Source organism: Sitodiplosis mosellana, unplaced genomic scaffold, assembly GCF_009176505.1.
Source record: "Sitodiplosis mosellana isolate CC-2019 unplaced genomic scaffold, AAFC_SMos_1.0 Smas_scaffold_6099, whole genome shotgun sequence".
Lineage (NCBI taxonomy): Eukaryota > Metazoa > Arthropoda > Insecta > Diptera > Cecidomyiidae > Sitodiplosis > Sitodiplosis mosellana.
Window position 1 is genome coordinate 995,550 of NW_022601340.1, and position 19,830 is coordinate 1,015,379.

The 19,830-nt window shown below is 38.1% G+C and overlaps 1 protein-coding gene across 2 annotated transcripts; it reads right to left on the reverse strand.

Annotated features, from left to right (window-relative positions):
* Positions 1-2,241: 2,241 nt before the first annotated feature.
* On the reverse strand, positions 2,242-18,723 carry LOC129573505 (apolipophorins). 2 transcript variants are annotated; one of them, XM_055454027.1, is made up of 14 exons: positions 18,687-18,723; positions 18,309-18,501; positions 17,750-17,850; positions 14,021-14,050; positions 12,269-13,398; positions 11,281-12,130; positions 10,470-11,172; positions 7,064-10,343; positions 5,742-6,962; positions 5,393-5,613; positions 4,843-5,272; positions 4,552-4,719; positions 3,022-4,443; positions 2,242-2,941 (listed from the first exon to the last, which is right to left on the reverse strand). In XM_055454027.1, the coding sequence occupies exons 3-14, from the start codon at positions 17,820-17,822 to the stop codon at positions 2,504-2,506; spliced, it is 9,966 nt and encodes a 3,321-aa protein (XP_055310002.1). In that variant the 5' UTR covers positions 17,823-17,850; positions 18,309-18,501; positions 18,687-18,723; the 3' UTR covers positions 2,242-2,503. The 2 variants fall into 2 exon arrangements, with proteins under 2 accessions (XP_055310002.1, XP_055310003.1); XM_055454028.1 differs by having other exon boundaries at positions 18,309-18,723.
* Positions 18,724-19,830: the final 1,107 nt, after the last annotated feature.

Genomic DNA, 19,830 nt, shown 5'->3' on the forward strand with positions numbered 1-19,830 from the left:
TGTGGAGTGGTAGTACCATTGAGACGAGGCGTCCATTCCACTTGTACTATATTCAACTATGTCGACTTTGAAATAAACGAAACATGTTTTATGTTGAATTAGAAAAATGTTAACATTTTGTGTTTTACTTTAAGCAATGATGTCGCTAACTGCTCTTCTGAGAAGAGCAGAGACTGTATATTTGATGCTGAGTAGGCCTAAGATGAACTGAATTTGCTATCTCAGGCGCCTGAAGCGGTATTTTAACGCACTTACGGTGCAAAATTGTCATTGTTAGCTAGCATTCACGTTGTTTATCAATTATATTAAGGTGGATGCTAGCTATCAATGACAATTTTGCACCATAAGTGCGTTAAAATACCGCTTCAGGCGCCTGAGATAGCAAATTCAGTTCAGCTTAGGCCTACTCAGCAGCAAATATGCAATCTCTGGAGAAGAGCTGGCTCATTTAGATTAAGTTTCCATGTCAAGAGATATTACAACAGTTTCAATTTTTTGAATATTCTTTTAACACATACTATACAATAATGTTCTACATCGATTGCAATTTATGACCATGGCCATAAGATGACAGCTTTAATATCCTTTAACACTTCAGTATCCCTTCGAAACACAGAACTGGGTTGGTCTTCAACGGTTATGCTCGTCACATTTGAAATACGAAGTTGTGTTGTATCAATATGGGTTTCCTTTGGTGAACACCCTGGAAAATAGGTTTCGAGCGTTGTTCTTCCGTTCTGTAAGAATACCCAAAAGATATGAACAGTATTGTTGCAAAGGTTGTAACTGTCTTTTGTTACTCCTATATGAGGCTGTGAGAATGAAAATGGCAATACATGAATGAACATTCTGAAGCGCATCCAGAAGAAAAAATTCGCAAAAGTGAATCATGAGTTCTGAATACGCAAAAGTGAACCATGAACCTCCTATGCTGCCCATGTAAATTCATGTTTCACTTTTGCATATTCAGAGCTCATGATTCATTTTTGCGAATTTTTTTTCTTGATGCGTTTCAAAATGTTTATTCCTGTATTGCCATTTTCATTCTCACAGCCTCATATGGTCAGTGCAAAAGCATTTATTGTCCTACCTAACGCGAGCGCCATCTGTTCGGTTTGAACATGAGAACAAATTGATCCATACAGAGTTATAATACAACAACATCTCTATGTAGGGGAAACGCTGTAGTTCGTTTTGTTTGGCACATTTTTTATACACTGCCTTTATTTCCACCGATCCCTATATCGGTTGGCAGCTGGAGTCACTTTGTTTGTTTTCATGTTCTCACTGAATAGATGGCGTTCGCTTTAAGGAGGGCAATAAATGCTTTTGCACTAAAGGTATGGTTACTCCTTTTTGAAATGAACAACTAGAGATGTAAAAACAAACATTCGGAATGCATCCTTTTTGTTTACTAACTCAAAGTTACGTTAAATAATAGAAAAAAAATTATGTTTGAGATTGAGCACGCATTTTTTTATACCTAGTCTTTGACGAAATGCATCGATTTGGACGCGACTGCTATCGGAAAAATGAAGGAGTCGATTCAATCGACTCGATTTATTTCGTCTCTCTTTTATCTTTTTAAAATTTCTTATCAACAAATATCAGCATTATGCAGTGAAGTTGCCGAATTCGTTCAATTTTTCAAGATTCAAGTGTGATCAAGCATCCTTTCTTCATTAGACGTGTTGTTTAATATATAAAATAAATTGTTTGCCTGAACTAGAATTGTTTATATTCAAACGAACAATAAGACCTTAAAACTCTGTACACAATGTTTTTTCGGATGGTAATAATGGGTATTCAGGAATGAAAGCATTTCTATGGTCGTCAAAACAACAAACGACTTTATGGTTGCATAATTGAGTGTCAGATAGATTATATCCTCACTCTGCTCAACAAAATCCGTCGCACAGAAAGCAGTGGTGCAGCCGTGCTGTTTGCACATCGGACTTTTTCGCATACACATCGTCCGTTCATCGTGTTTCCTATGTGCCGAACGCTCTCTAGTAATTCATTCCATCACTGTAGCCATGCTTCGTACGGAACTCGGCTTTGAGCGTTCGACGCATACACGCGTGTGTCTGTGTGCTGATTTCGTTTATATGAAACGCGATGAACGACGATGTGTATGCCAAAAAGTCCGATGTGCAAACAGCACGGCTGCACCACTGCTTTCTGTGCGACGGATTTTGTTGAGTGATATTCTCACCGAATTCAAATAGAAAAACCGCCAGATTTTAAAATAATTTTTAATTCATTTTATTGCCTCTGTTTAGTTACAATTTTCTTCGATGATAATTTTCATAAACAAGACACTAACCTCTGAATTATGAGCGAACTTACTTATCAAGGCAAATTGATGAGAAAAGGATGGAGACAGAGATTAAACTTGAATCCTCGGTAAAAAAAAATAATTGTATGAATTTATCCGACTAAAAAATATTTTTGAGATGTTTGTTTTTATCGGCACAAAATTACAAATCACTATCGTCTAGATTTATTTGCGTGTTTTGGCGTTTCTTTCGGTTTCACGGCAGTATTCGCGTGGATCGAGGCCGTTATAAAGAGTGCACACACATTCTTGAACACTTTCGGTCTTTGTGATTTGTTGGGCGATGTTTGTGGCGGCAACTTTCAAGAATTTACGTTGATTCTGATCGTCGAGTGCATTGTAATTGTTCAAACTGAATGCATATCCGTGGTTTTCGCTAACCATATCAATGCCCAAATCAATGCCATATTGCAGATGTTGACGATCTTGGCTGCGTTCTTTTTCGCCTGGCATGTACAAAACGCTCTTGTCATTGAAACCGACCACTTTGCTGATTTCCTTGTTGTTATCGAATTTCAATTCTGGTGTTGGGGCAAGCAAGTGAATGTTGATGCCCATACGTTTAGCAATTTCATTGACAGCCTTCGCTCCGAGCAACTTAATCTGTAAAACAGACGAAAAATAGAGGCGGTTAGATGTGAATATTGAAAAAAAGTCAAAGAATCACAAAAGTCAAAACTTACTGGGTTTGGTGAATGCTGCAAAACGTCTGAACGAATGGCAATGATTGAACGGTGAGCATTTGAACGGAATGGATAGTGGAGAGCTTCACGGAAAGCACGACCGTCAGCCAAAAGACTGAGTTCATCCTGAATCTTGATGCTGGTATTGTACAATGTTTGCAAAACTTGATCCAAGTATTTGCAGCCAACCGAAACGATCTTTTCTTCCTGGATGCTGTATTCGGGCTTCTTTGACAAATGGAATTTCGTAATGTCCAATTTACCATCTGATGTATAGTGGCTGAAGTATTTTTCACCCTTCTTGTAACCGATCACACTGATTTGTGTATCGTATTTTCCACCCTTATCCAATGAGTGTCGCAATTCTGAGATAAAGCGGTTAACCAATTCGGTGAGTGATTTCGATTCAATTGCGTTGTCCACAACGAAAACAATATCGGCTTTTTTGCCCGTGGCTGGTGTGTATTTTTCTCCGACTTCATACGATTCTACTTTGCCAGTATCATCGACGACTTTACATTTTTGGCAAATGTCTGGCATTTTAACGGGTACATTTTGCAAGCGAGCGTATGTGGCATAACCGTAGGCAATGCTACAAGCGACTTCTTGTTTGTTGGCGGCGGCGGCATTCTTCACAGCATGTTGACAAGCTTCAAAGTATTTCGATGAATCGAGCAAGTATTTGGCGAAACGCAATGATGAACCGGCACCGAAAACATTTTCACATTCTGGACTCTTGGCATCGTCGGCATGTTTGTGATGCTCATCAATGGTTACATCTGGGCATGAATGCAATTTGTATGCATTTATGAATTGTGTTGCACTGTCTGAGACCTTTCCGCTTGGCAAAGTTTGAGCGTCAAATTGTTCGTAGTTTCCTTTGCCGAACACACCGCGCAATTTGTTGAAGTAATAACCATCGATCGTCACATGGCACACCTTCAAGTCCAATTTACATTGAACCATCACACCGTAGCTCGTGTACAAGTAAGCCTTGTAGTATGTTCTCCAGGCGTACAATGATTGCTCATAAACTGGGAATTCGTTTGGTTTATCGTTGACCGAAACCTTGCCATTGGCATTGAGATCGATTGAATCGCCGCTCTTGTCCGTAATTGTGATCGATTGCAATTTCTTGTCAGCGATCTTAGCCACAACAGTGAAGTTACCATCAACAATATCCTTAGCCAAAACATAGTGACACGATCCAGGCAATGTGATTTGATCGCCGTTGAATGTGAACAAGTATTCGCCTTCGATGACACGACCTTCGATCGGGAATGGTGGCAACAGGTACAATGGATTGAATGCATACGGACGGTAGGTGTGCAACAAATCGCTGACTGATGGAAGTGGCTCGTTCAATGCATAGTTGAAAATGCTGAATTTTAAGGTGGCAAATTGTGGCAAGAATTGAGCATTCTGAAATTGTTTAATGAAAGACAATTTGGTTATCATTTTGTTCATCAATTTTAATCGAGTTTTGAACAAACAAAAGACGAACACATTTGGGAGGTATGTAGATCTTACCTTTTGGAACCAAACGAATGGCAAACCGTAGTAATCTTCAGCCGAATCAACACCCAACGAGTGCAATTGTTCTTGAGCCATCAAGAACCATTGTTTCAATGTAGCCAAAGCCTTTTCGGCCATTTTCTTGAACTCTTCAGCATCGCTAACCGGGATTCTTTGAACCAACTAGTTGAGAAGAAAGAAAAAAACGAAGCACAAATTAGAATCACGATTGAAAAATAAAAATTTTAAGTGAAAAATCAATTTTTTTTTAAAAGGAGAAAAAAATTGCATCCTAACACGACTCACTTCATTGTATTTTTCCTTAATCACTTCCAATCCTGGCAATGATTTCAGATGATCAACAATCAATTTGTAAATGTCTTCGAGTTCACGTTGTACGATTGCCCATTGTTCGTTAAGCACTTTGCCGACTTTCTTGGACCATTCACTAACTGATTTGCCGATCTTCTTGAAATCATCTTCGAATTTCTTGAGTGCTTCCACCAATTTTTCGAACAAATGTGTGATTGAGCTAAGAAGTTCATCAAACAAGCTTGACAATGTCTGTTCAATGTGGTTGTATGATTCTTTAAGTGATGGAAGGATACGTTCATTGAAACCGTCGTACAATTGCTTCAAGAAATCGTTGATGGTCTTTGAAATCTGGTTGAATTGTTCGATCAATGTGCGAAGAAGTTCACCAACCGTTTTGTTCAAGGTTTCGTAAGTCTTTTTACTGTAATATCATTGAGAAGTACAAGTTTAGTTATCGTGAAATTTTTAAGCTAATTCTCTTTTTTCGTGTGTAAAAAAAATCACTGAATCCAAATTTTTGATGATAAAAATCGCCACTTACTAAAGTTCGACCAATTCCTTGATCGATTTGTCGGCTAATAAATCTTCGCTGAATTTTTCGTATTCTTCTTTGTAGTCAGCATTCAATTTCGAAAAGTCTGGTAAATTCTCCTTGACAGAGTTCACTTGTCCGGTCAACGATTGTTTGGCTTGGTTGATGCGTGATTCGAATTCACTTCGGGCACGTCTTCCATCATCGGCAAGCTTCGTTCGAGCGTTTTTCTGTAAAAAAATTTAATTATAGAATAAATGATTTCTTCTACTATTTTCAAATGGAAAACACAATGTAAATGAAGTAATGAATAAGCTATCGAAAATGTGCAACGGAAAAAAAATCGCATTCAACTCACCAAGAATTCTTTGAATTCTTTGTCGTTGATGTTGTAATCGGTTGACAAAAGATTGGCTTGATCTAAAGCGACGTTAAAATTCAACAGAACTTTTTGATTTCCAGTGGCCTTGAAACTCAATGCTTTGCCAGCGGCTGCTTCGGCTTCAATCGACAAGAAGTTTCCATGTTTAATGTTAGCGTTGAATCCGCTCAATGAAGCGGTTGCTTTTGACAAAATTGGTTCTGAGCCCAAGAGTTTCACTGTTGATTGAACGGATGCCGTTTTCTTGGCTGTGTCCACTGTACTGGTACCTCTCAACAATTCTTCATTGAACAAAACGATGCTCAAGTCAACTTTCTTCAAATCAGCGTTCAAATAGAGTCCGAAACGTTCTTTTTGTGTTGGGCCACGCAATTCGTAGGTGTATGTGAGTGCCCGGCGAGCGAAGCTAACACCAGCATTGTCGATGAATGCATAGTTCAATCCAAGGCCAGGGCTCTTCAATGACACTTCCGATGTGAGATTGAATCCTTTCGATGAAGCATCAGTGTTGACATATTTGGCAGCAATAACGATGGCTTGATTGGTATTCTTGAATACGTCGAATTTCACGTTGCCGTTAAGCAATTTCTTTTCGCCACTGAATTCCGTTTCGCCGCTAATCTTCAATTCCTTCACCGATGGATGGCTGGCAACCAATGAACCAGTTGCAATGAATGTCAATTTGCTTGGACGCTTAATCTCTCCCTTGAAACTGATTGTACTGTGTTTGCCTGGGTTGTTCTTCTTATCCAAGTAGCTGGTGATTGTTGCCTGATAGCTACCAATAAATTCTTTTGGATAAGTGAATGTTGCCTCAACGGCAGCCGTACGTTTTGGAATGCTGAGCACAACACCAGCGGTTGATGGTTTAATGAAAGCATTGAATTGGTATTTATTTTGATCGGCCGATTGGATTTGAGTGTCGAATGTGTGTTCAATGAAGTATCCATCGCGTTTAGTATCGGCTTTAACATTGAATTCATGGGCAAATCCAAGTGGACGCAAGTCAACATTTACCAACAAATTGTGGGTAAATCGTTTCCATTCCAAATCACTCAAGATTGATGACACCTTCAAGTGGATGCATGGTTTGTCTGATGTTGCTTCACAAATGGTGTGTTGCAAGTAGAATTCGCGGTTGGTCAATTTCAATTCAGCTTGCACTTTCTTTGGTCCGATTTGACTATTGAATACCAACTGTTAATGCAAATATGAAAAAAAAATTAAGTGATTAGAAAATGGAATCAGGATGACACAATTCACGGACAATTATTATCCATTATTATTCATCTACTTACACTGACGCCAGTTTCGTTATTTTCAGCTTGAGTGAATGTGTTGCGCACGAATGTAAAAGTGAGAGCGCTTGATTTGTCGTACCAGTTAACATTGCCTTTGCCTTCAATGATGGTCTTTCCTTTCTCTTGTTTCACCAAATAATCAGCAGTGCCGCTAATAATGTTCTTGTTTTGTTCGGTGGCGATGAATTCGATGCCCTTGTTGTTACCACTTTGTTTCGAATGAATGTCCAAGTGCAATTTGTTGGCTTTTAAAGCAGCCGAGTCCAAGTCAACGACCAATCCAAAGTTCTCAATACTTTGGTAGGACAGTTCAACATCGCCAGTCAATTGGAAGTTGTTGATATTAACCAAACGTACGCCCAATTTGTATTTGCGATCAGCGACGCGGCTAATATCAACAGCGACTTTTGAGTGTTTGCCTTGTGGATAGTAAACATCAAGAGTGAACGATGGGCTCAATTGTGAAGTAACAACGACATTTGAAAGTTTGTAATTTTTGTCGTCAATGTTCAATTCGGCTTCGGTTGAGAAGGTGTCCTCGTCTTTTTTGAGTCCTTTAAATGTGAAGTCCAAACTCTTTGCCTTTTCGTATGGTGTGCTGATTGAACCATGGTATGAAACTTCTTGGCCTTCAACCACTTTAGCATCGCCGGAGAATTTGATGTTTTTGCCATTTCCATAGCGAACTTGTATACTACCTTTGCCGTTGTACGATTTTTGCTCGGCTTTGTGATCATAATTGTAGTCCAAGTCAACAGCGAATGAATCCGTTTCTGGGAGTTTGACATTGAGCGACAAATCACCATTTGTCTTACCGAATTTGCCATTTGTATTGACATCCACATTCTTTTCGTTCAATTTGCTGTTGAATTTGAATTCATAGTCGTATTGGCCGTTTGGATCAGCCGAAAGGTCTGGTTGTTTAAGGCTACCACGAGTATCAAATGAAAATTGCTTGAGTTTGCTTTGTGGCACCGATAATTGACCGCTCAATTTGTATGTGTGTGGTTTTTTACCCGCCTCACCGACATAGTAATCACCATTCAATTGAACCGTACCAGCATTACCGTATTTGAAGTTTCCATTGTAAACAGCGTGAATGGCACAGTATTCATCAATGGCAACGTTTAGTTCGATTGGGTGTGGAACTGAACCGCTAACTTTTAGAGTGGCCAAAGCCGATTTGAAATTTCCTTTTGGCAAGTGGTTGATGTGATTGTCAACAACAATTGATTTGCCATCGAAATCGGCGAGCGTGAGCTTGTGCAAGATATCAAAGAATCGTTGTTCACGGCTGCCATCCTTCAAAGTGATATCAAAATCGAGTGAACGTGTTTTACGGCCACCTTGTGTAATGGTATCGGTAAGCTTAATGTTTCCGTGTCCCGATGCTTTTGGTGCGGTGTAATCAAATTGACGATTCAATGTGCCGGCAATTTCGCGTTGAGTTGGCAAACGCAACAAGAATTTACCGCTTTGTTTGCCACTTTTCCATTCGCCATTTTTGGTTCCATCGATTTCGAAATGGAATTTCTCGCCATTGATATCAACTTCGTTGACACTGTCAAATGAGGTGCTTGTGTACTTGTTCTTTGTGTCGAATGCAACGTGGCGCGTATTATCCTTTTCAAAGTCGTAGTAGAAGTCGTTGCGCAAATTGAATTTATTGCTCGATACTTCGTAATTGGTTTCAACTTTAACTTTGCGATCGAATTTCGAGAATGTCACAATGAAGTCCGATTTGCCAACGCCTTTCTGTGAATTGTATTGACCGTGTGCGATTACAAATTCATGGACGGTGAAGTCAAGTGTTCCGGTGGTTGGAGCGTTCAAATCGCCACCATTGCGATTCAAAACGGCGTTGAATGTAACGAATTCTGTGGTGTCGGCAATCACTTTTCCGCTGCTTTGGCCTTGTTTTGGTGTGACCAACAGTTTAAATACTAATTTCAATGGTTTTTGACCGCGAGCCAAAACAATGCTACCGTCAGCAGCGTAATCGATCTTTTCGGCACTGAAATTGTTGTCGAACTCCGAATTGAGAACGATATCTGTGCCGAAGCTTGATTTCAATTCATGTTTCACCACTGATCGCTGCTTGGTGTCGTCAATATTACGATTCGATGCAAATTCCACCTTGTGTTTGTTTGCAGCCGCCTCGAATTGAATGTTCCAATCACCTTTGCTCTTCTTGTTGATGTCAGCGTTCAATTTCGATTCGATTTCATTTTTAGCATAGCCAAAGATAACATCATAGTCAACATGATTCTTGTGGATGCCACCGTTAATCACCAATTTTATTGGGATTGGTGCGATGATGAGTGTGTTCTTCACCTTAACGCTGGTGTATTTGTTATCTTGCTTCTCGAATTCATTGTCCGTGGTGAATTCGATGCGTTTGGTTGTCGATTCCAAGTCTTTGCCATAGATCAAAACGAATGAGTTTTTGCAGTGTTTGTTGGTAAGTTTGTAGTGGATCTTAACTCTGCCGTTGGCAAATTCAGCAACGTCGCTCAAAAGTGACAAATCTGCTTCGAATTCTTGTTGTTTTGCAATCACTTTACCCTTGACATTGGCCGAGCTATCCTTGTACTTAGCATTGAGATCAGTTTCGAAGCGTTCAAGTTTTTCGTGTTCAAACCATCCATCGAGTACCAATGGACCGAATTTGCCGCCGCTTTGTGCTGGTTCAACGGTCAATTTTTCGAATGTGTACCGGGTCTTTGGCGCTGCTGATGAATCGGCAATCAATTTGCCGCTCACCTTGTATGGAATGGCTTCAGGATTGTTGTACTCAATGATTGGAGTGTATTCATGGCGTGCACCCGATCCACTTTTCTTGAAACCGAATTTCAACAAATATTGCCGAGCATCGCTGCTGGCTTGTCCGTAGAGAATCAATTCTTTGTCGTCATTGGTGACACCAACTTCAGCCTTTGCCGATTTGTATGGCGATACAATTTCAGCGCTGAAGTAAGCCTTTGGTGAGAGGGCACCCTCGAATTTGATCGAAACTTTGCGAGTTTCCGTTGATTCTGGTGTATCGAATACCAAATCCAATGCACGTTTTTGTGAGTTTGTGTCATCGTACAAGGCACTGAAATGGTATTGCTTCTCGATTTCGACGTAGGCTGAAATGCGAGCTGGACCATTCAATGGGAACAAGCGGCTGTTAGCCAATTTTTCGCCTTTCTTGGTGCTCAATTCGTAGCAAACTGTAACACCCAAGTATTTGTTGAATTGATCGAAGCAATCGTTGCGAACGTTAACGTCTTTCCTGTGAAACGAATCGTGAATTTTTCGCCATTAGATCGAATCAACGATGAAGTTGGAAAGTTTAGACAAATTTTCAATTTTCCCTACAATTAAGTTAGAGAAAAAAACCAAAATAATTTCTACTCACTTTTGTGCCGATTTCAAGTTGTGTGTAATGCTTTCGTGTCCCAAGTTCTGTTGGATGAAGACGATTTTGTGGTCAAAGCTCAAGATTTCTTGTTTCTTCAATGGGAAATCAATCTTAATGTCAACACCTTTGCCTTGATTCAACAATTCGAATGACAATTGTGTTCCAGTGGAACTGTGTACGTTGCTTGTCACCTTCACGCCAGCGGTAACTTCGTATCCGTCAACACTGATGATTCCGGTCAATTCAACGTTGTAGCTTGGCACAAGGCTGACTGCGAATTTGGTTTCCTTCGGCTTGGCTTGAATATTCTTGAAGTCAGCCTTGAGTGTGGCTTCCAAACGGAAAGCACCAGCACCTTGTGATTGAATCTTCAATGGGAAACCGGAACTGGTTGGATACGAGAATTCAGCATCGAGGAACAATGAGTGAACATCGTATTGATGCTTTTTGCCATCTTTGGTTGCTTTCAAAAAGTTTTGCAAGAAACGACCGAATTCTTTGCTAAAATCCTTATTTTCCGATGGGAAATTGTCACCCAAACTCAAGAAGTACAATTCCGAGCCGAACATTTTCACCGACAAATCAAAGTCAACATCGCGGCTCAACGCACCGACAAAGTCCTTTCCGAAGGTGTCAGCATCTTGGGCGATTCCACGTTTTGGACGGTATGCACCACCAGTAACTAGTTCATGGAGTTTAGCTGGAATTTGGAGAAATGACAAAAAAAAAACAACAACACATGCAATTAAAAAACCTCATCTTTAAAATGATGCATGGAAAAAAAAAACAATTTTTGTATTCAACTTACTCAATGCTTCTTGTTTATTCACTGTGTTGAAGTAGCCTTTTGCTCCGAAGTAGCGTTCCAAAACCAAGTCAAAGTTCTCTTGACGACCGCTCAATTCGAAGATGTTGAAGCTGGTGCCAAATAATTCACCAGTCAAATTAGAGCGAATGGAACGTGGTGTGAATGAGTTTTGCGAGTAAATGATATTGTTGTCAATGCTACCGCCCAAGCCCAACGATCCAAATTCATACGAGAATTCATGGTTGAATGAGAATTTTCGAATGTCACTTGGGAACTTCTTCGATGCGTACACATCAGCAAAGTTTTTACGGGCATTTTCACGGTACAAGTCGGTTGATGAACGCAAATTGGACAAATGCGAAACGATGAATGAGCCAACTTGGTAAACGGGTTCGTCTTCCAACAATTTTGCAACTTCGCCGGCAATTTGTGGTGTTGAGCAATCGAGCAGCGCCAAGTAGGCTTCAATACGGAATTCCGAGTCATCTTTACGGTTTTTCAAGAGGTTCAAAGCAGCCGATTGGATTTTGCTGTCACATGAAGCCGATGTGAATGCTTGAATGGCAGCGGCACGAACACGGCCAGCATTGCCTTCACTTGCGCATTTCACCAATTTATCTAAAAGTGATCCATTGACGCCCTTGGCACCACGCAATCCCTTCAAAATGGCAACGATCGCATCTTCTTGTTGACGCTTTTCACTCTTGCAGCTGCCCAATCTATCGGCCAATTTGTCGAACAATTTCACGAGATCAGCATTACCTTCGCTACCTTCTTGTTGAGTGTATTTCTTGATCAAGTTTCCAATGCTTAAGTATGCTTCTTTCAAATTGTCTTTATCGAGCAATTTCTACGGGATTTTTGGAATTTAAAACAAACGCATAAAATTAAAGCCAAGCAAAAAGTTAAAGCAAGAGTTGCAATTTTTGGAAAAAAATTGAGAAAAAAAATGCAACAACAAAAAAATTATACAAATCTCAACACTTACCACTAGAACACCGATGGTTTCTTTGTTAACCGATGTAGCCAAATTGAATGAAAGGTAAGCCAAACGTTTTTCATGAATTTTGTTGTTCTCCAACAACGAGGCAATGGCATTGATTGAATCGGCGCTGGCCACACGGAAAACGGCGTCCAAGAATACTTTACGGCAAACTGGATTGTCTTTCAATTGCGAAGCTTCTTTGAACAAGTGTAGGATGTCGTCCTTTTTCAAGTAGCGTAACAAGCGAATGGTTTCGGTGAATTGGCCGGCAACTTCTGCTCCAACGCTGTTCTTACGTTGAGCGTACGTATCACAAATGCCCAACAACGATTTCTTGGCGATTTGGTAGTTAACCGCTTGTGGTTTGTTAACCGTTTCGTGAATCAATGTGCGTGGAACCGAGACCGATGACTTTTCATTGCCATTTGGTTTTTGGTTCTTGAATCGTAGCGACGTAACAACACGAGCTCTAACACCAGCTTCACCATTTGAGAATGGTACCAATGTGTAGTCCTCAACAACTTGAGCCGATTCAACGATACCATCTTTATTGACACGAATTTCGTTGGTGTAATCGCCGTTCAACAATGGCGTCGATTTCACCTTGCTGTTTTCATTGAAAACACCAGTGATAAATCCATTAACGAAACTCTCGCGATGGCTGCACGAGTTCAAATCACGAGTTTTGGTCACCACAAACGATCCATCATCATTCTTGTTAACAACGTAATTTGTTTGACATTTGCCAAACACATCCGTTTCCTCGGTCGTTCCTTCGTTCAATTGCAACAATGAAATCACAGCTCGTTTTATGTTCAACGATACATCGGAATCATCGGGATTGGCGCAAATCTCTGGTTCCAATTTGTCATCGGACAATGTGAATTGCACGATATTTGACAATTGTAATTTCGGATTGAATTTAGTTTTGCCCTTATCCGGTCCAATCAATGTTACGTCATTCAAATCCAAACCGTATTGGCAGTTTGAATAACCGTGCACATGAGCCGTACCCTGCACTTGCAACTGAATATCTTGTGGATCATTGCCAGTCAACGAAATCGATACAGTACTGTCAAAATTATAGCTATATACTTGGCCTGGTTGATACTTTAGTTTACTCCCTTTGCTTGCTGTTAGTTTTCGGTTTTGAGGAAGAAAAAAGAAAGAAACAAGCGAAAAATGAATGCGTGGTTTTTTTTCTGTTGTTGCTAAAGTATCAAGCGACGCTCATTCATCATGCGATGCTCCGTTAATTCCAATTGAATATACGATTATATGCACCGATTCACACATACATTCAATATTGTTCCTTTTCCAAATTAATCTCTCTTCAAATGGTGTTCATAGAACATTGGAAATGAAACGACTGGAATGCCCTTCAATCGAATGCCTTTGCTGCATTGATATCAACGGAAGCGAAAAAATTATATAATTCAAATCGTTGACATTGAAGTGAAAACGATAATTTTGAATTTAAAAATAATACCAACGAGATAGAGAGCGAGCGAGTGAGTGAGTGAGTGTATGAAATCTTTTGTCAATAACCGATATGGAACACAAATCACCATTTGAAAGTCTCTTAATTACACTTGGAACAAGGAACTTATGCTAAGTCTCTGATTAAATGGCATGCATCCCATCAAAATGGAAAAATATTCTTGTTGTTTTTTTTTTCTTTTATTCGCTCAACATAAACAAGCGATTGCAATATCTCTGAAAATCACAAACAAAAAACATATGGTGTGTACTCACTTGATGGGCATCCTTGTCTGCATCCATTTGCTATAAAATGAAATGAGAAAAAAAAACAAGAAAAGATTAACAAAACAACTGAAGACAAAGTTTTTTTTTTCTCTCTCTTGGTGTGTATGTGTTGTTATTTAATGTGTTTTCACAATCTCAAAACGCACATAAATAACTCTCAAAGAACATTGAACAGAAAAAAAAAGAATGCCAGAAAAAAGGTTCCATATACGGCTCTTTTTTTCCGAAAACAAAACAACTCAAAAGTTATCAATTTAAAAAAAATTTTGTGCTGTATTTTTCCTACGTTGTCTTTTGTTTACGACATCTTTTTTTTTCTTCTCTCAACAAAACGAATGCATTGGATGTATGTTTTTTTTATCTGTACGGTTATTTTTGCTTCCCTCATTTTTCGCTCTGAGAAACTTAAACCTTGGTTCGTAAACAGCATACATGAGTAAAATAGCACAGTCAGAACACATTTTAGAACGAAAAATTTATCACCGAAAAAAAGTCAAACAATTACTACAAATGAAAAAAAAAGGTTCGGTTTCTATTGTGAAAACTCAACGTAATCCCAGGGTTTGTGAATTGATTGTTTCGAAAAAGTGGCAACATCGCATATCGGATTTGAGCTATGGCTTTTCATTGCACATGTTTCCTCCCCAAAGACGAAGAAGAAAATAACAGGTCAAATCAAAGTGCATTTTGTTCTCTTTCTTTTGTGCAATTAAATCGTTAAATGTGTTTCTATTTTTCTTCATTTTCTTACATAAAAGAAAAAACAATTGATTCCGTTTCGAAATCATATCACATTGTTATTTTAGATGCAGTCTTTATCAAAATGCTTATTCAGCTTCCATTTAGCTAAGATTTCATATTTTCTTCTTTTTTGTATTTTTTCCAACACAAATTTAGTTGGGTGTGATTGAATTTAAAATAGCCGTTGATTAAAATCGGATGGTGCAGCTAAAAATTGCAACCATGAGCACGTGAATGTATCGTTGGCGGAAATGAACTTCGAAATCGTCCCTTCAGCGATAAATAAAAATGTGCCACATTATTCGTGGAAGGAGAGAGCAAAAAAAAAAAAGAAAACATTGCGGTTGAATTGAGATGTAAACAATTTGTTGACCGTGCTGAACAAACAGATGTTTATCATGAATAACAACAACAACAAAATCCGTTTTTTTTTTCTGTTCATTTAGTGACCATAGTTCATGTACTCATTCCAAAGTACAATCTTGGTAACAATGAATTGTGTTCGCGATCAATGGGGCAGCAAAAATGAGCGGATAACTCATCCAACAAACGAGTCAATTAAAGCGTTCACAAAGATTACATATTTCTCTCGTATTAACGAGAGTACACCATTGGCTTGGCCTATGGTCGATGTACGATATCTCCATTTGAACTTTGGTTGACATCGTCCAGTTGATGCCCGTTACCATGCATTAAAAAATTTCCATTTTTAGCCAATAAAAATGATATCACAAGTGATACGATTCAAACGGAAAAAACATTCATATTTAGAGCAATTTGGGTTTGATGAACTTTGCCAAATTCTCAAGAAATTCTCAAATTTGTATGGAAATAGTAAAATTTTTGGGACAGTTTTTTCTTATTAATCTCCAAGCAAACATTGATTTTGACCGTTTGTTTTAAATGTTGATAAAAAAAAAATGTGGTTCATATTTTCACACATCTATTTGTATACGAGAATCGTATCAACAAATTGGTGTGCCTTATCTCGCATCGTGAATGCTGCAAAGTTGATTGAACTACCGGCATACAATCGAAACAAACTTTGTGTATTTCACAAAATTGTTTGTACTGTCACATTTCCGTTTGCTGTTTACCATAGATTTTGTCTGATTTGATGCACGCGTAACGAGTAAAAAAATTACGAAGAGAGTCGTCTAATCAACGAAAGTGTGCTTTGATTATCTTGCATTTGTCCATTGCATTATCGTGGCTCGTGTGAATGTGGAAAGAAAAAATCGTCGCAATCGAGATCAAGAGGAAGCTTGTGTAAGCACACGAAGGGGCAAGTTTACAGCCTCAGCAATTTACATTGGTTCAAATGCCCATTTCGCACAATTCACACCGATAACAGCGGGAAAAATAATTCCCTTCTGAAACACTTTGTTTATTTGCATTTCACTATTTGCGATTGGTGTTGTTGATTGTTATTTCTTCGTTTTTTCTTTTTCTTCGTCATTAGCTTTCCAGCAAATTTAATCAATTTTTGATTCGACTGCGAGTTTCGTATTTTGCAAAACACAAGGAAATGATGTGGAATTGGCAACGTTTGGTGAATTTTTTTTTTAATGCCGTGGCTGAGCAAAAGTGTGTTGGAGCATTTGTTGTAATGGAAAAAAAGCGTCGTGTTATCAATGAATTAGACGCGAGGAAGAAAACACATGACTCAATTAATAAAGTTGAAAACAAGAAAAAAAACGTCGAAACTCATTTCATTTTTGGATGAAATCCCAAAAACTAGAGGTCAATGAAATATCAACGCACTTTGTCTATCAGTGTGCAGCTTCCTTTGTGTGAACGCTTTCGTATTTGCACACTAACAATACTCCAGTGCGAGAGAAGAAAAAGCAGCGACTGATGATTGAAATTCTTCTCAAATCAACTTAGTTGACGATAAGAAAAAAAAAAACAAATAACGAAACTCAAGTTCATGGGCTTTTGGTACCAGCATAAACGAATGAGATGCTTTTAAAATTGAATTATCAATCGGCGCAAAATGAAAATAATGGAAACGATGAACATCACTTGAAATGTCTCAATTCAGTCGTCTCAAACAGAAATGAAAAAATAAAAATAAAAATAAAATTCTACTGCGATGGATAATCAAAAGTAATTCCATCAGTGTCAGCGTCGAACAGAACAAACTATACGTTTCGAGATGATTCGGTTGTTGTTTTCGTTTTCTTTTCGTTTTCCGTCGAATGATCTCGAAATGATCGTGTTACGACACATTCTCTGCTGGAGGTGATTCAGATCTCTGTGATATCGTATGGTGAGATGTGAGAAACGGAATTAGACTATGCGTTTTGGGTGCTATTTCTGTATGTTCAACATATTTTGGACTATGTTGAATTATGCGAACCATATACAATAGGCCAATTGAAAATATTTAGGTATAAAAATTGTCGCGCTGTGAATGTGAAAGCATTTGAATTAGTACAAATTTATAAAGTAACGACAGTCCGAACAATGCACAAAAATACGCATCATGCGTATGTGATGAGACCTGCATACAGGCCACAGAATTAAAATCGGCCCCGCGCCCATTACCGGATACTTTATTGTATTCAATTGGTCACTATTATTCCAAATTGAAATCATGCCGAAAACCATACAACACCAAACGAACGGCATACTCAAACATACGGTACGATGAAAGAAAACCAAGCATATGGCACATAAAATCTGTGCATGAATTTTTCGTCAAATCATAACACAAACCGAACAACATTCAAACAACAATTGAAACGATACCAACCAATTATCAGAAATTATTCTGGAGCGTTTTATGGCTTTCAAAACACAATTACGGTATATTGTTGCATGCATTAGCATGAAAGAAAAAGAATTGACTGACTTAATATGTCATAAAGAGCATGTATGAAACCTAACTACAAATCCTTCAAACGATCAAACTAATTCACAATTTATCATGTTTATGGGTTTTTCTTTGAAATTTGAATTAGTAACACTTACCTTTGCTTACAGGAGCCGCAACAATGCAGTCGAGTAAAACTACACTAATTAAAAATAATGTAAATTTTAGCATTGTGCCTACAATGTCTTTTTTATTCAGCCTAAAAAGAAAAAAAAAATATCGAACAATCAATTCATTTGCACGAATATGAGAAAATTAAAAGAAAAACGATTGAATTTAAGTGAAGTAAAAATTAACTCAGTTCAAAAACTACAACAGAATTTTTCAAAATCAAAAACTACAACAGAAATTTAAAAAAAAATATGAAGATAGTGTAATTTCAAAACGACCAAATCTAAATTCACTGGAAATTAACCGATCACAATTGTTTTTTTTTTTTCGTTTAATAATTCGTCCAACAATTTTCTTTATTGATCTTGTGTGATCGATCAAATAATTCAACTGTTTGGACCAATTTTCATTAAATTTCCCACCACCAGATTGAGAGCCACAAGGGTATCAATCGAATAAAAAAAATATTTTATTTATATAGATAATTCACTGAGAGAGGACGATATTTGAAGGAAAAAAAAAATAGTACAATATGCTTTGACTCACTTTCATTCAATTTTTTTCGATCGTTTGTGTTCGCTCAGAAAATCAAAACTGAAATGGTGAAAAATTCACCATGGATCCTTTTTATAAAGCCACTTCTATCTATCGCCTCTCGCCTGTGTCTATGTATGCATTTGTTTTGTTGTTGTTTACGTTTTTCTCTGCATTCACTCGCCTATCTAGTGTGCGTTACGATCTTTAATCTCGAATAACAACGCCAACAATATCAAGGAAGAGAAAGAGAGAGAGAGAGAGAGAGAGAGAGAGAGAGAAGAAGAAAAAAACGTTTATGTAGTGAAGTAGAGATGGCTTAGCTATTTTGTGTCACAGACTGGCGAAGGCTTCTTCAACTGTATCAATAGTTCGCCTTAGTTTGTGTACAGTGTAGACACTGCTCGAAATGTTCAATGTTTGGAATGAATGCTTGCGTCAATTTTGGCTATATATGCACTTCGAATCTCACTTGCTTATTTGCTTGCTTGTATGGACATTGGACACGGATCGCAGATGATATTTGTATGCTTTTGTGTGCGTCAGATCGCTTTCTCTCTCTGTTTAAATGTTTGTTACCACCGATTTCTGTGTGTACATGTTCGATGTTTTGTTGCCTATTTTTCATTGCCTAGATGTTCACACAGAAAAACGAACGATATCGAATAACAAACATAGAACATTTTTTAGACAACATATGTAGTATAAAAAACATCATCGACCGAAAATCTCCTTTTGGATGAGATTCTCTTTGTTTATATCATGTTCAATCCTGTTTTGGGACTGTCATAACACGCACTGGTTTCAATGCTAGAGAGAAATATTTGAAGACCAATTTCGTCTATGTCGAAATTTTGCTGAAAATTCAACAATTACATACTTTCAAATCAGAGTTGAACGAAAATTGAAATACTCTTTGTTGTAGTCAAATGAAATTTCAAGCATTTATTACCAATTGATTGATTGCAATCACTGATTGTTGGATGTGCAATCGATTCGAACGCAGCATATGGATGTAAAAAGGCACCTTTTGACTCAATTTGACTCGCTGACCGGATTGCACAATAGTCCATCTGTTCAGTGTATCAAAATTGTGAAATGTTCCACTACTATTAGTGTTCGCTATAGCAGACAGAGTGTTTCACATTTTTTTTTCTCGATATTTTCTTATTTCATTCGTCGTTCAATTTACGAGCTTCGGGGTGAGATGTAACAGAGAGAGAGAAAAGAAACAAACAAACAACAACAATCGCTGATTATAGAATTATTTAGCAAGTCAACCTAAGTTGACAGTATACAAAATCTTTCGAATTGTGATAAGAACATTTTCAAAGTGTCACTTTTGCCACAATACTTTTTTCAGTTTCTCATGACGGAAATTTTTTTTTTCTCGTAAACGTTCGTTTAAAAGGCGTTTGTAGACTAGTTTCTAGAAGCGAATCGAAAATGATTAGTTAGATTTTGTATAAAATTGTCATGACCATGCATTGATAGATGGATGATACGGAGAGCTTTGATTTGAATATGACTTTGC

What these genes read in the sequence shown, in the direction of transcription:
- LOC129573505 (XM_055454027.1), bottom strand. Translation starts at nt 17,822, where the DNA reads ATGCTAAAATTTACATTATTTTTAATTAGTGTAGTTTTACTCGACTGC. An exon ending in AAACCATCGGTGTTCTAGTG is followed by an intron (nt 12,131 to 12,268) that starts GTAAGTGTTGAG and finishes AAAATCCCGTAG; the next exon opens with AAATTGCTCGATAAAGACAA. An exon ending in TGCAGCATTCACCAAACCCA is followed by an intron (nt 2,942 to 3,021) that starts GTAAGTTTTGAC and finishes TCTGTTTTACAG; the next exon opens with ATTAAGTTGCTCGGAGCGAA.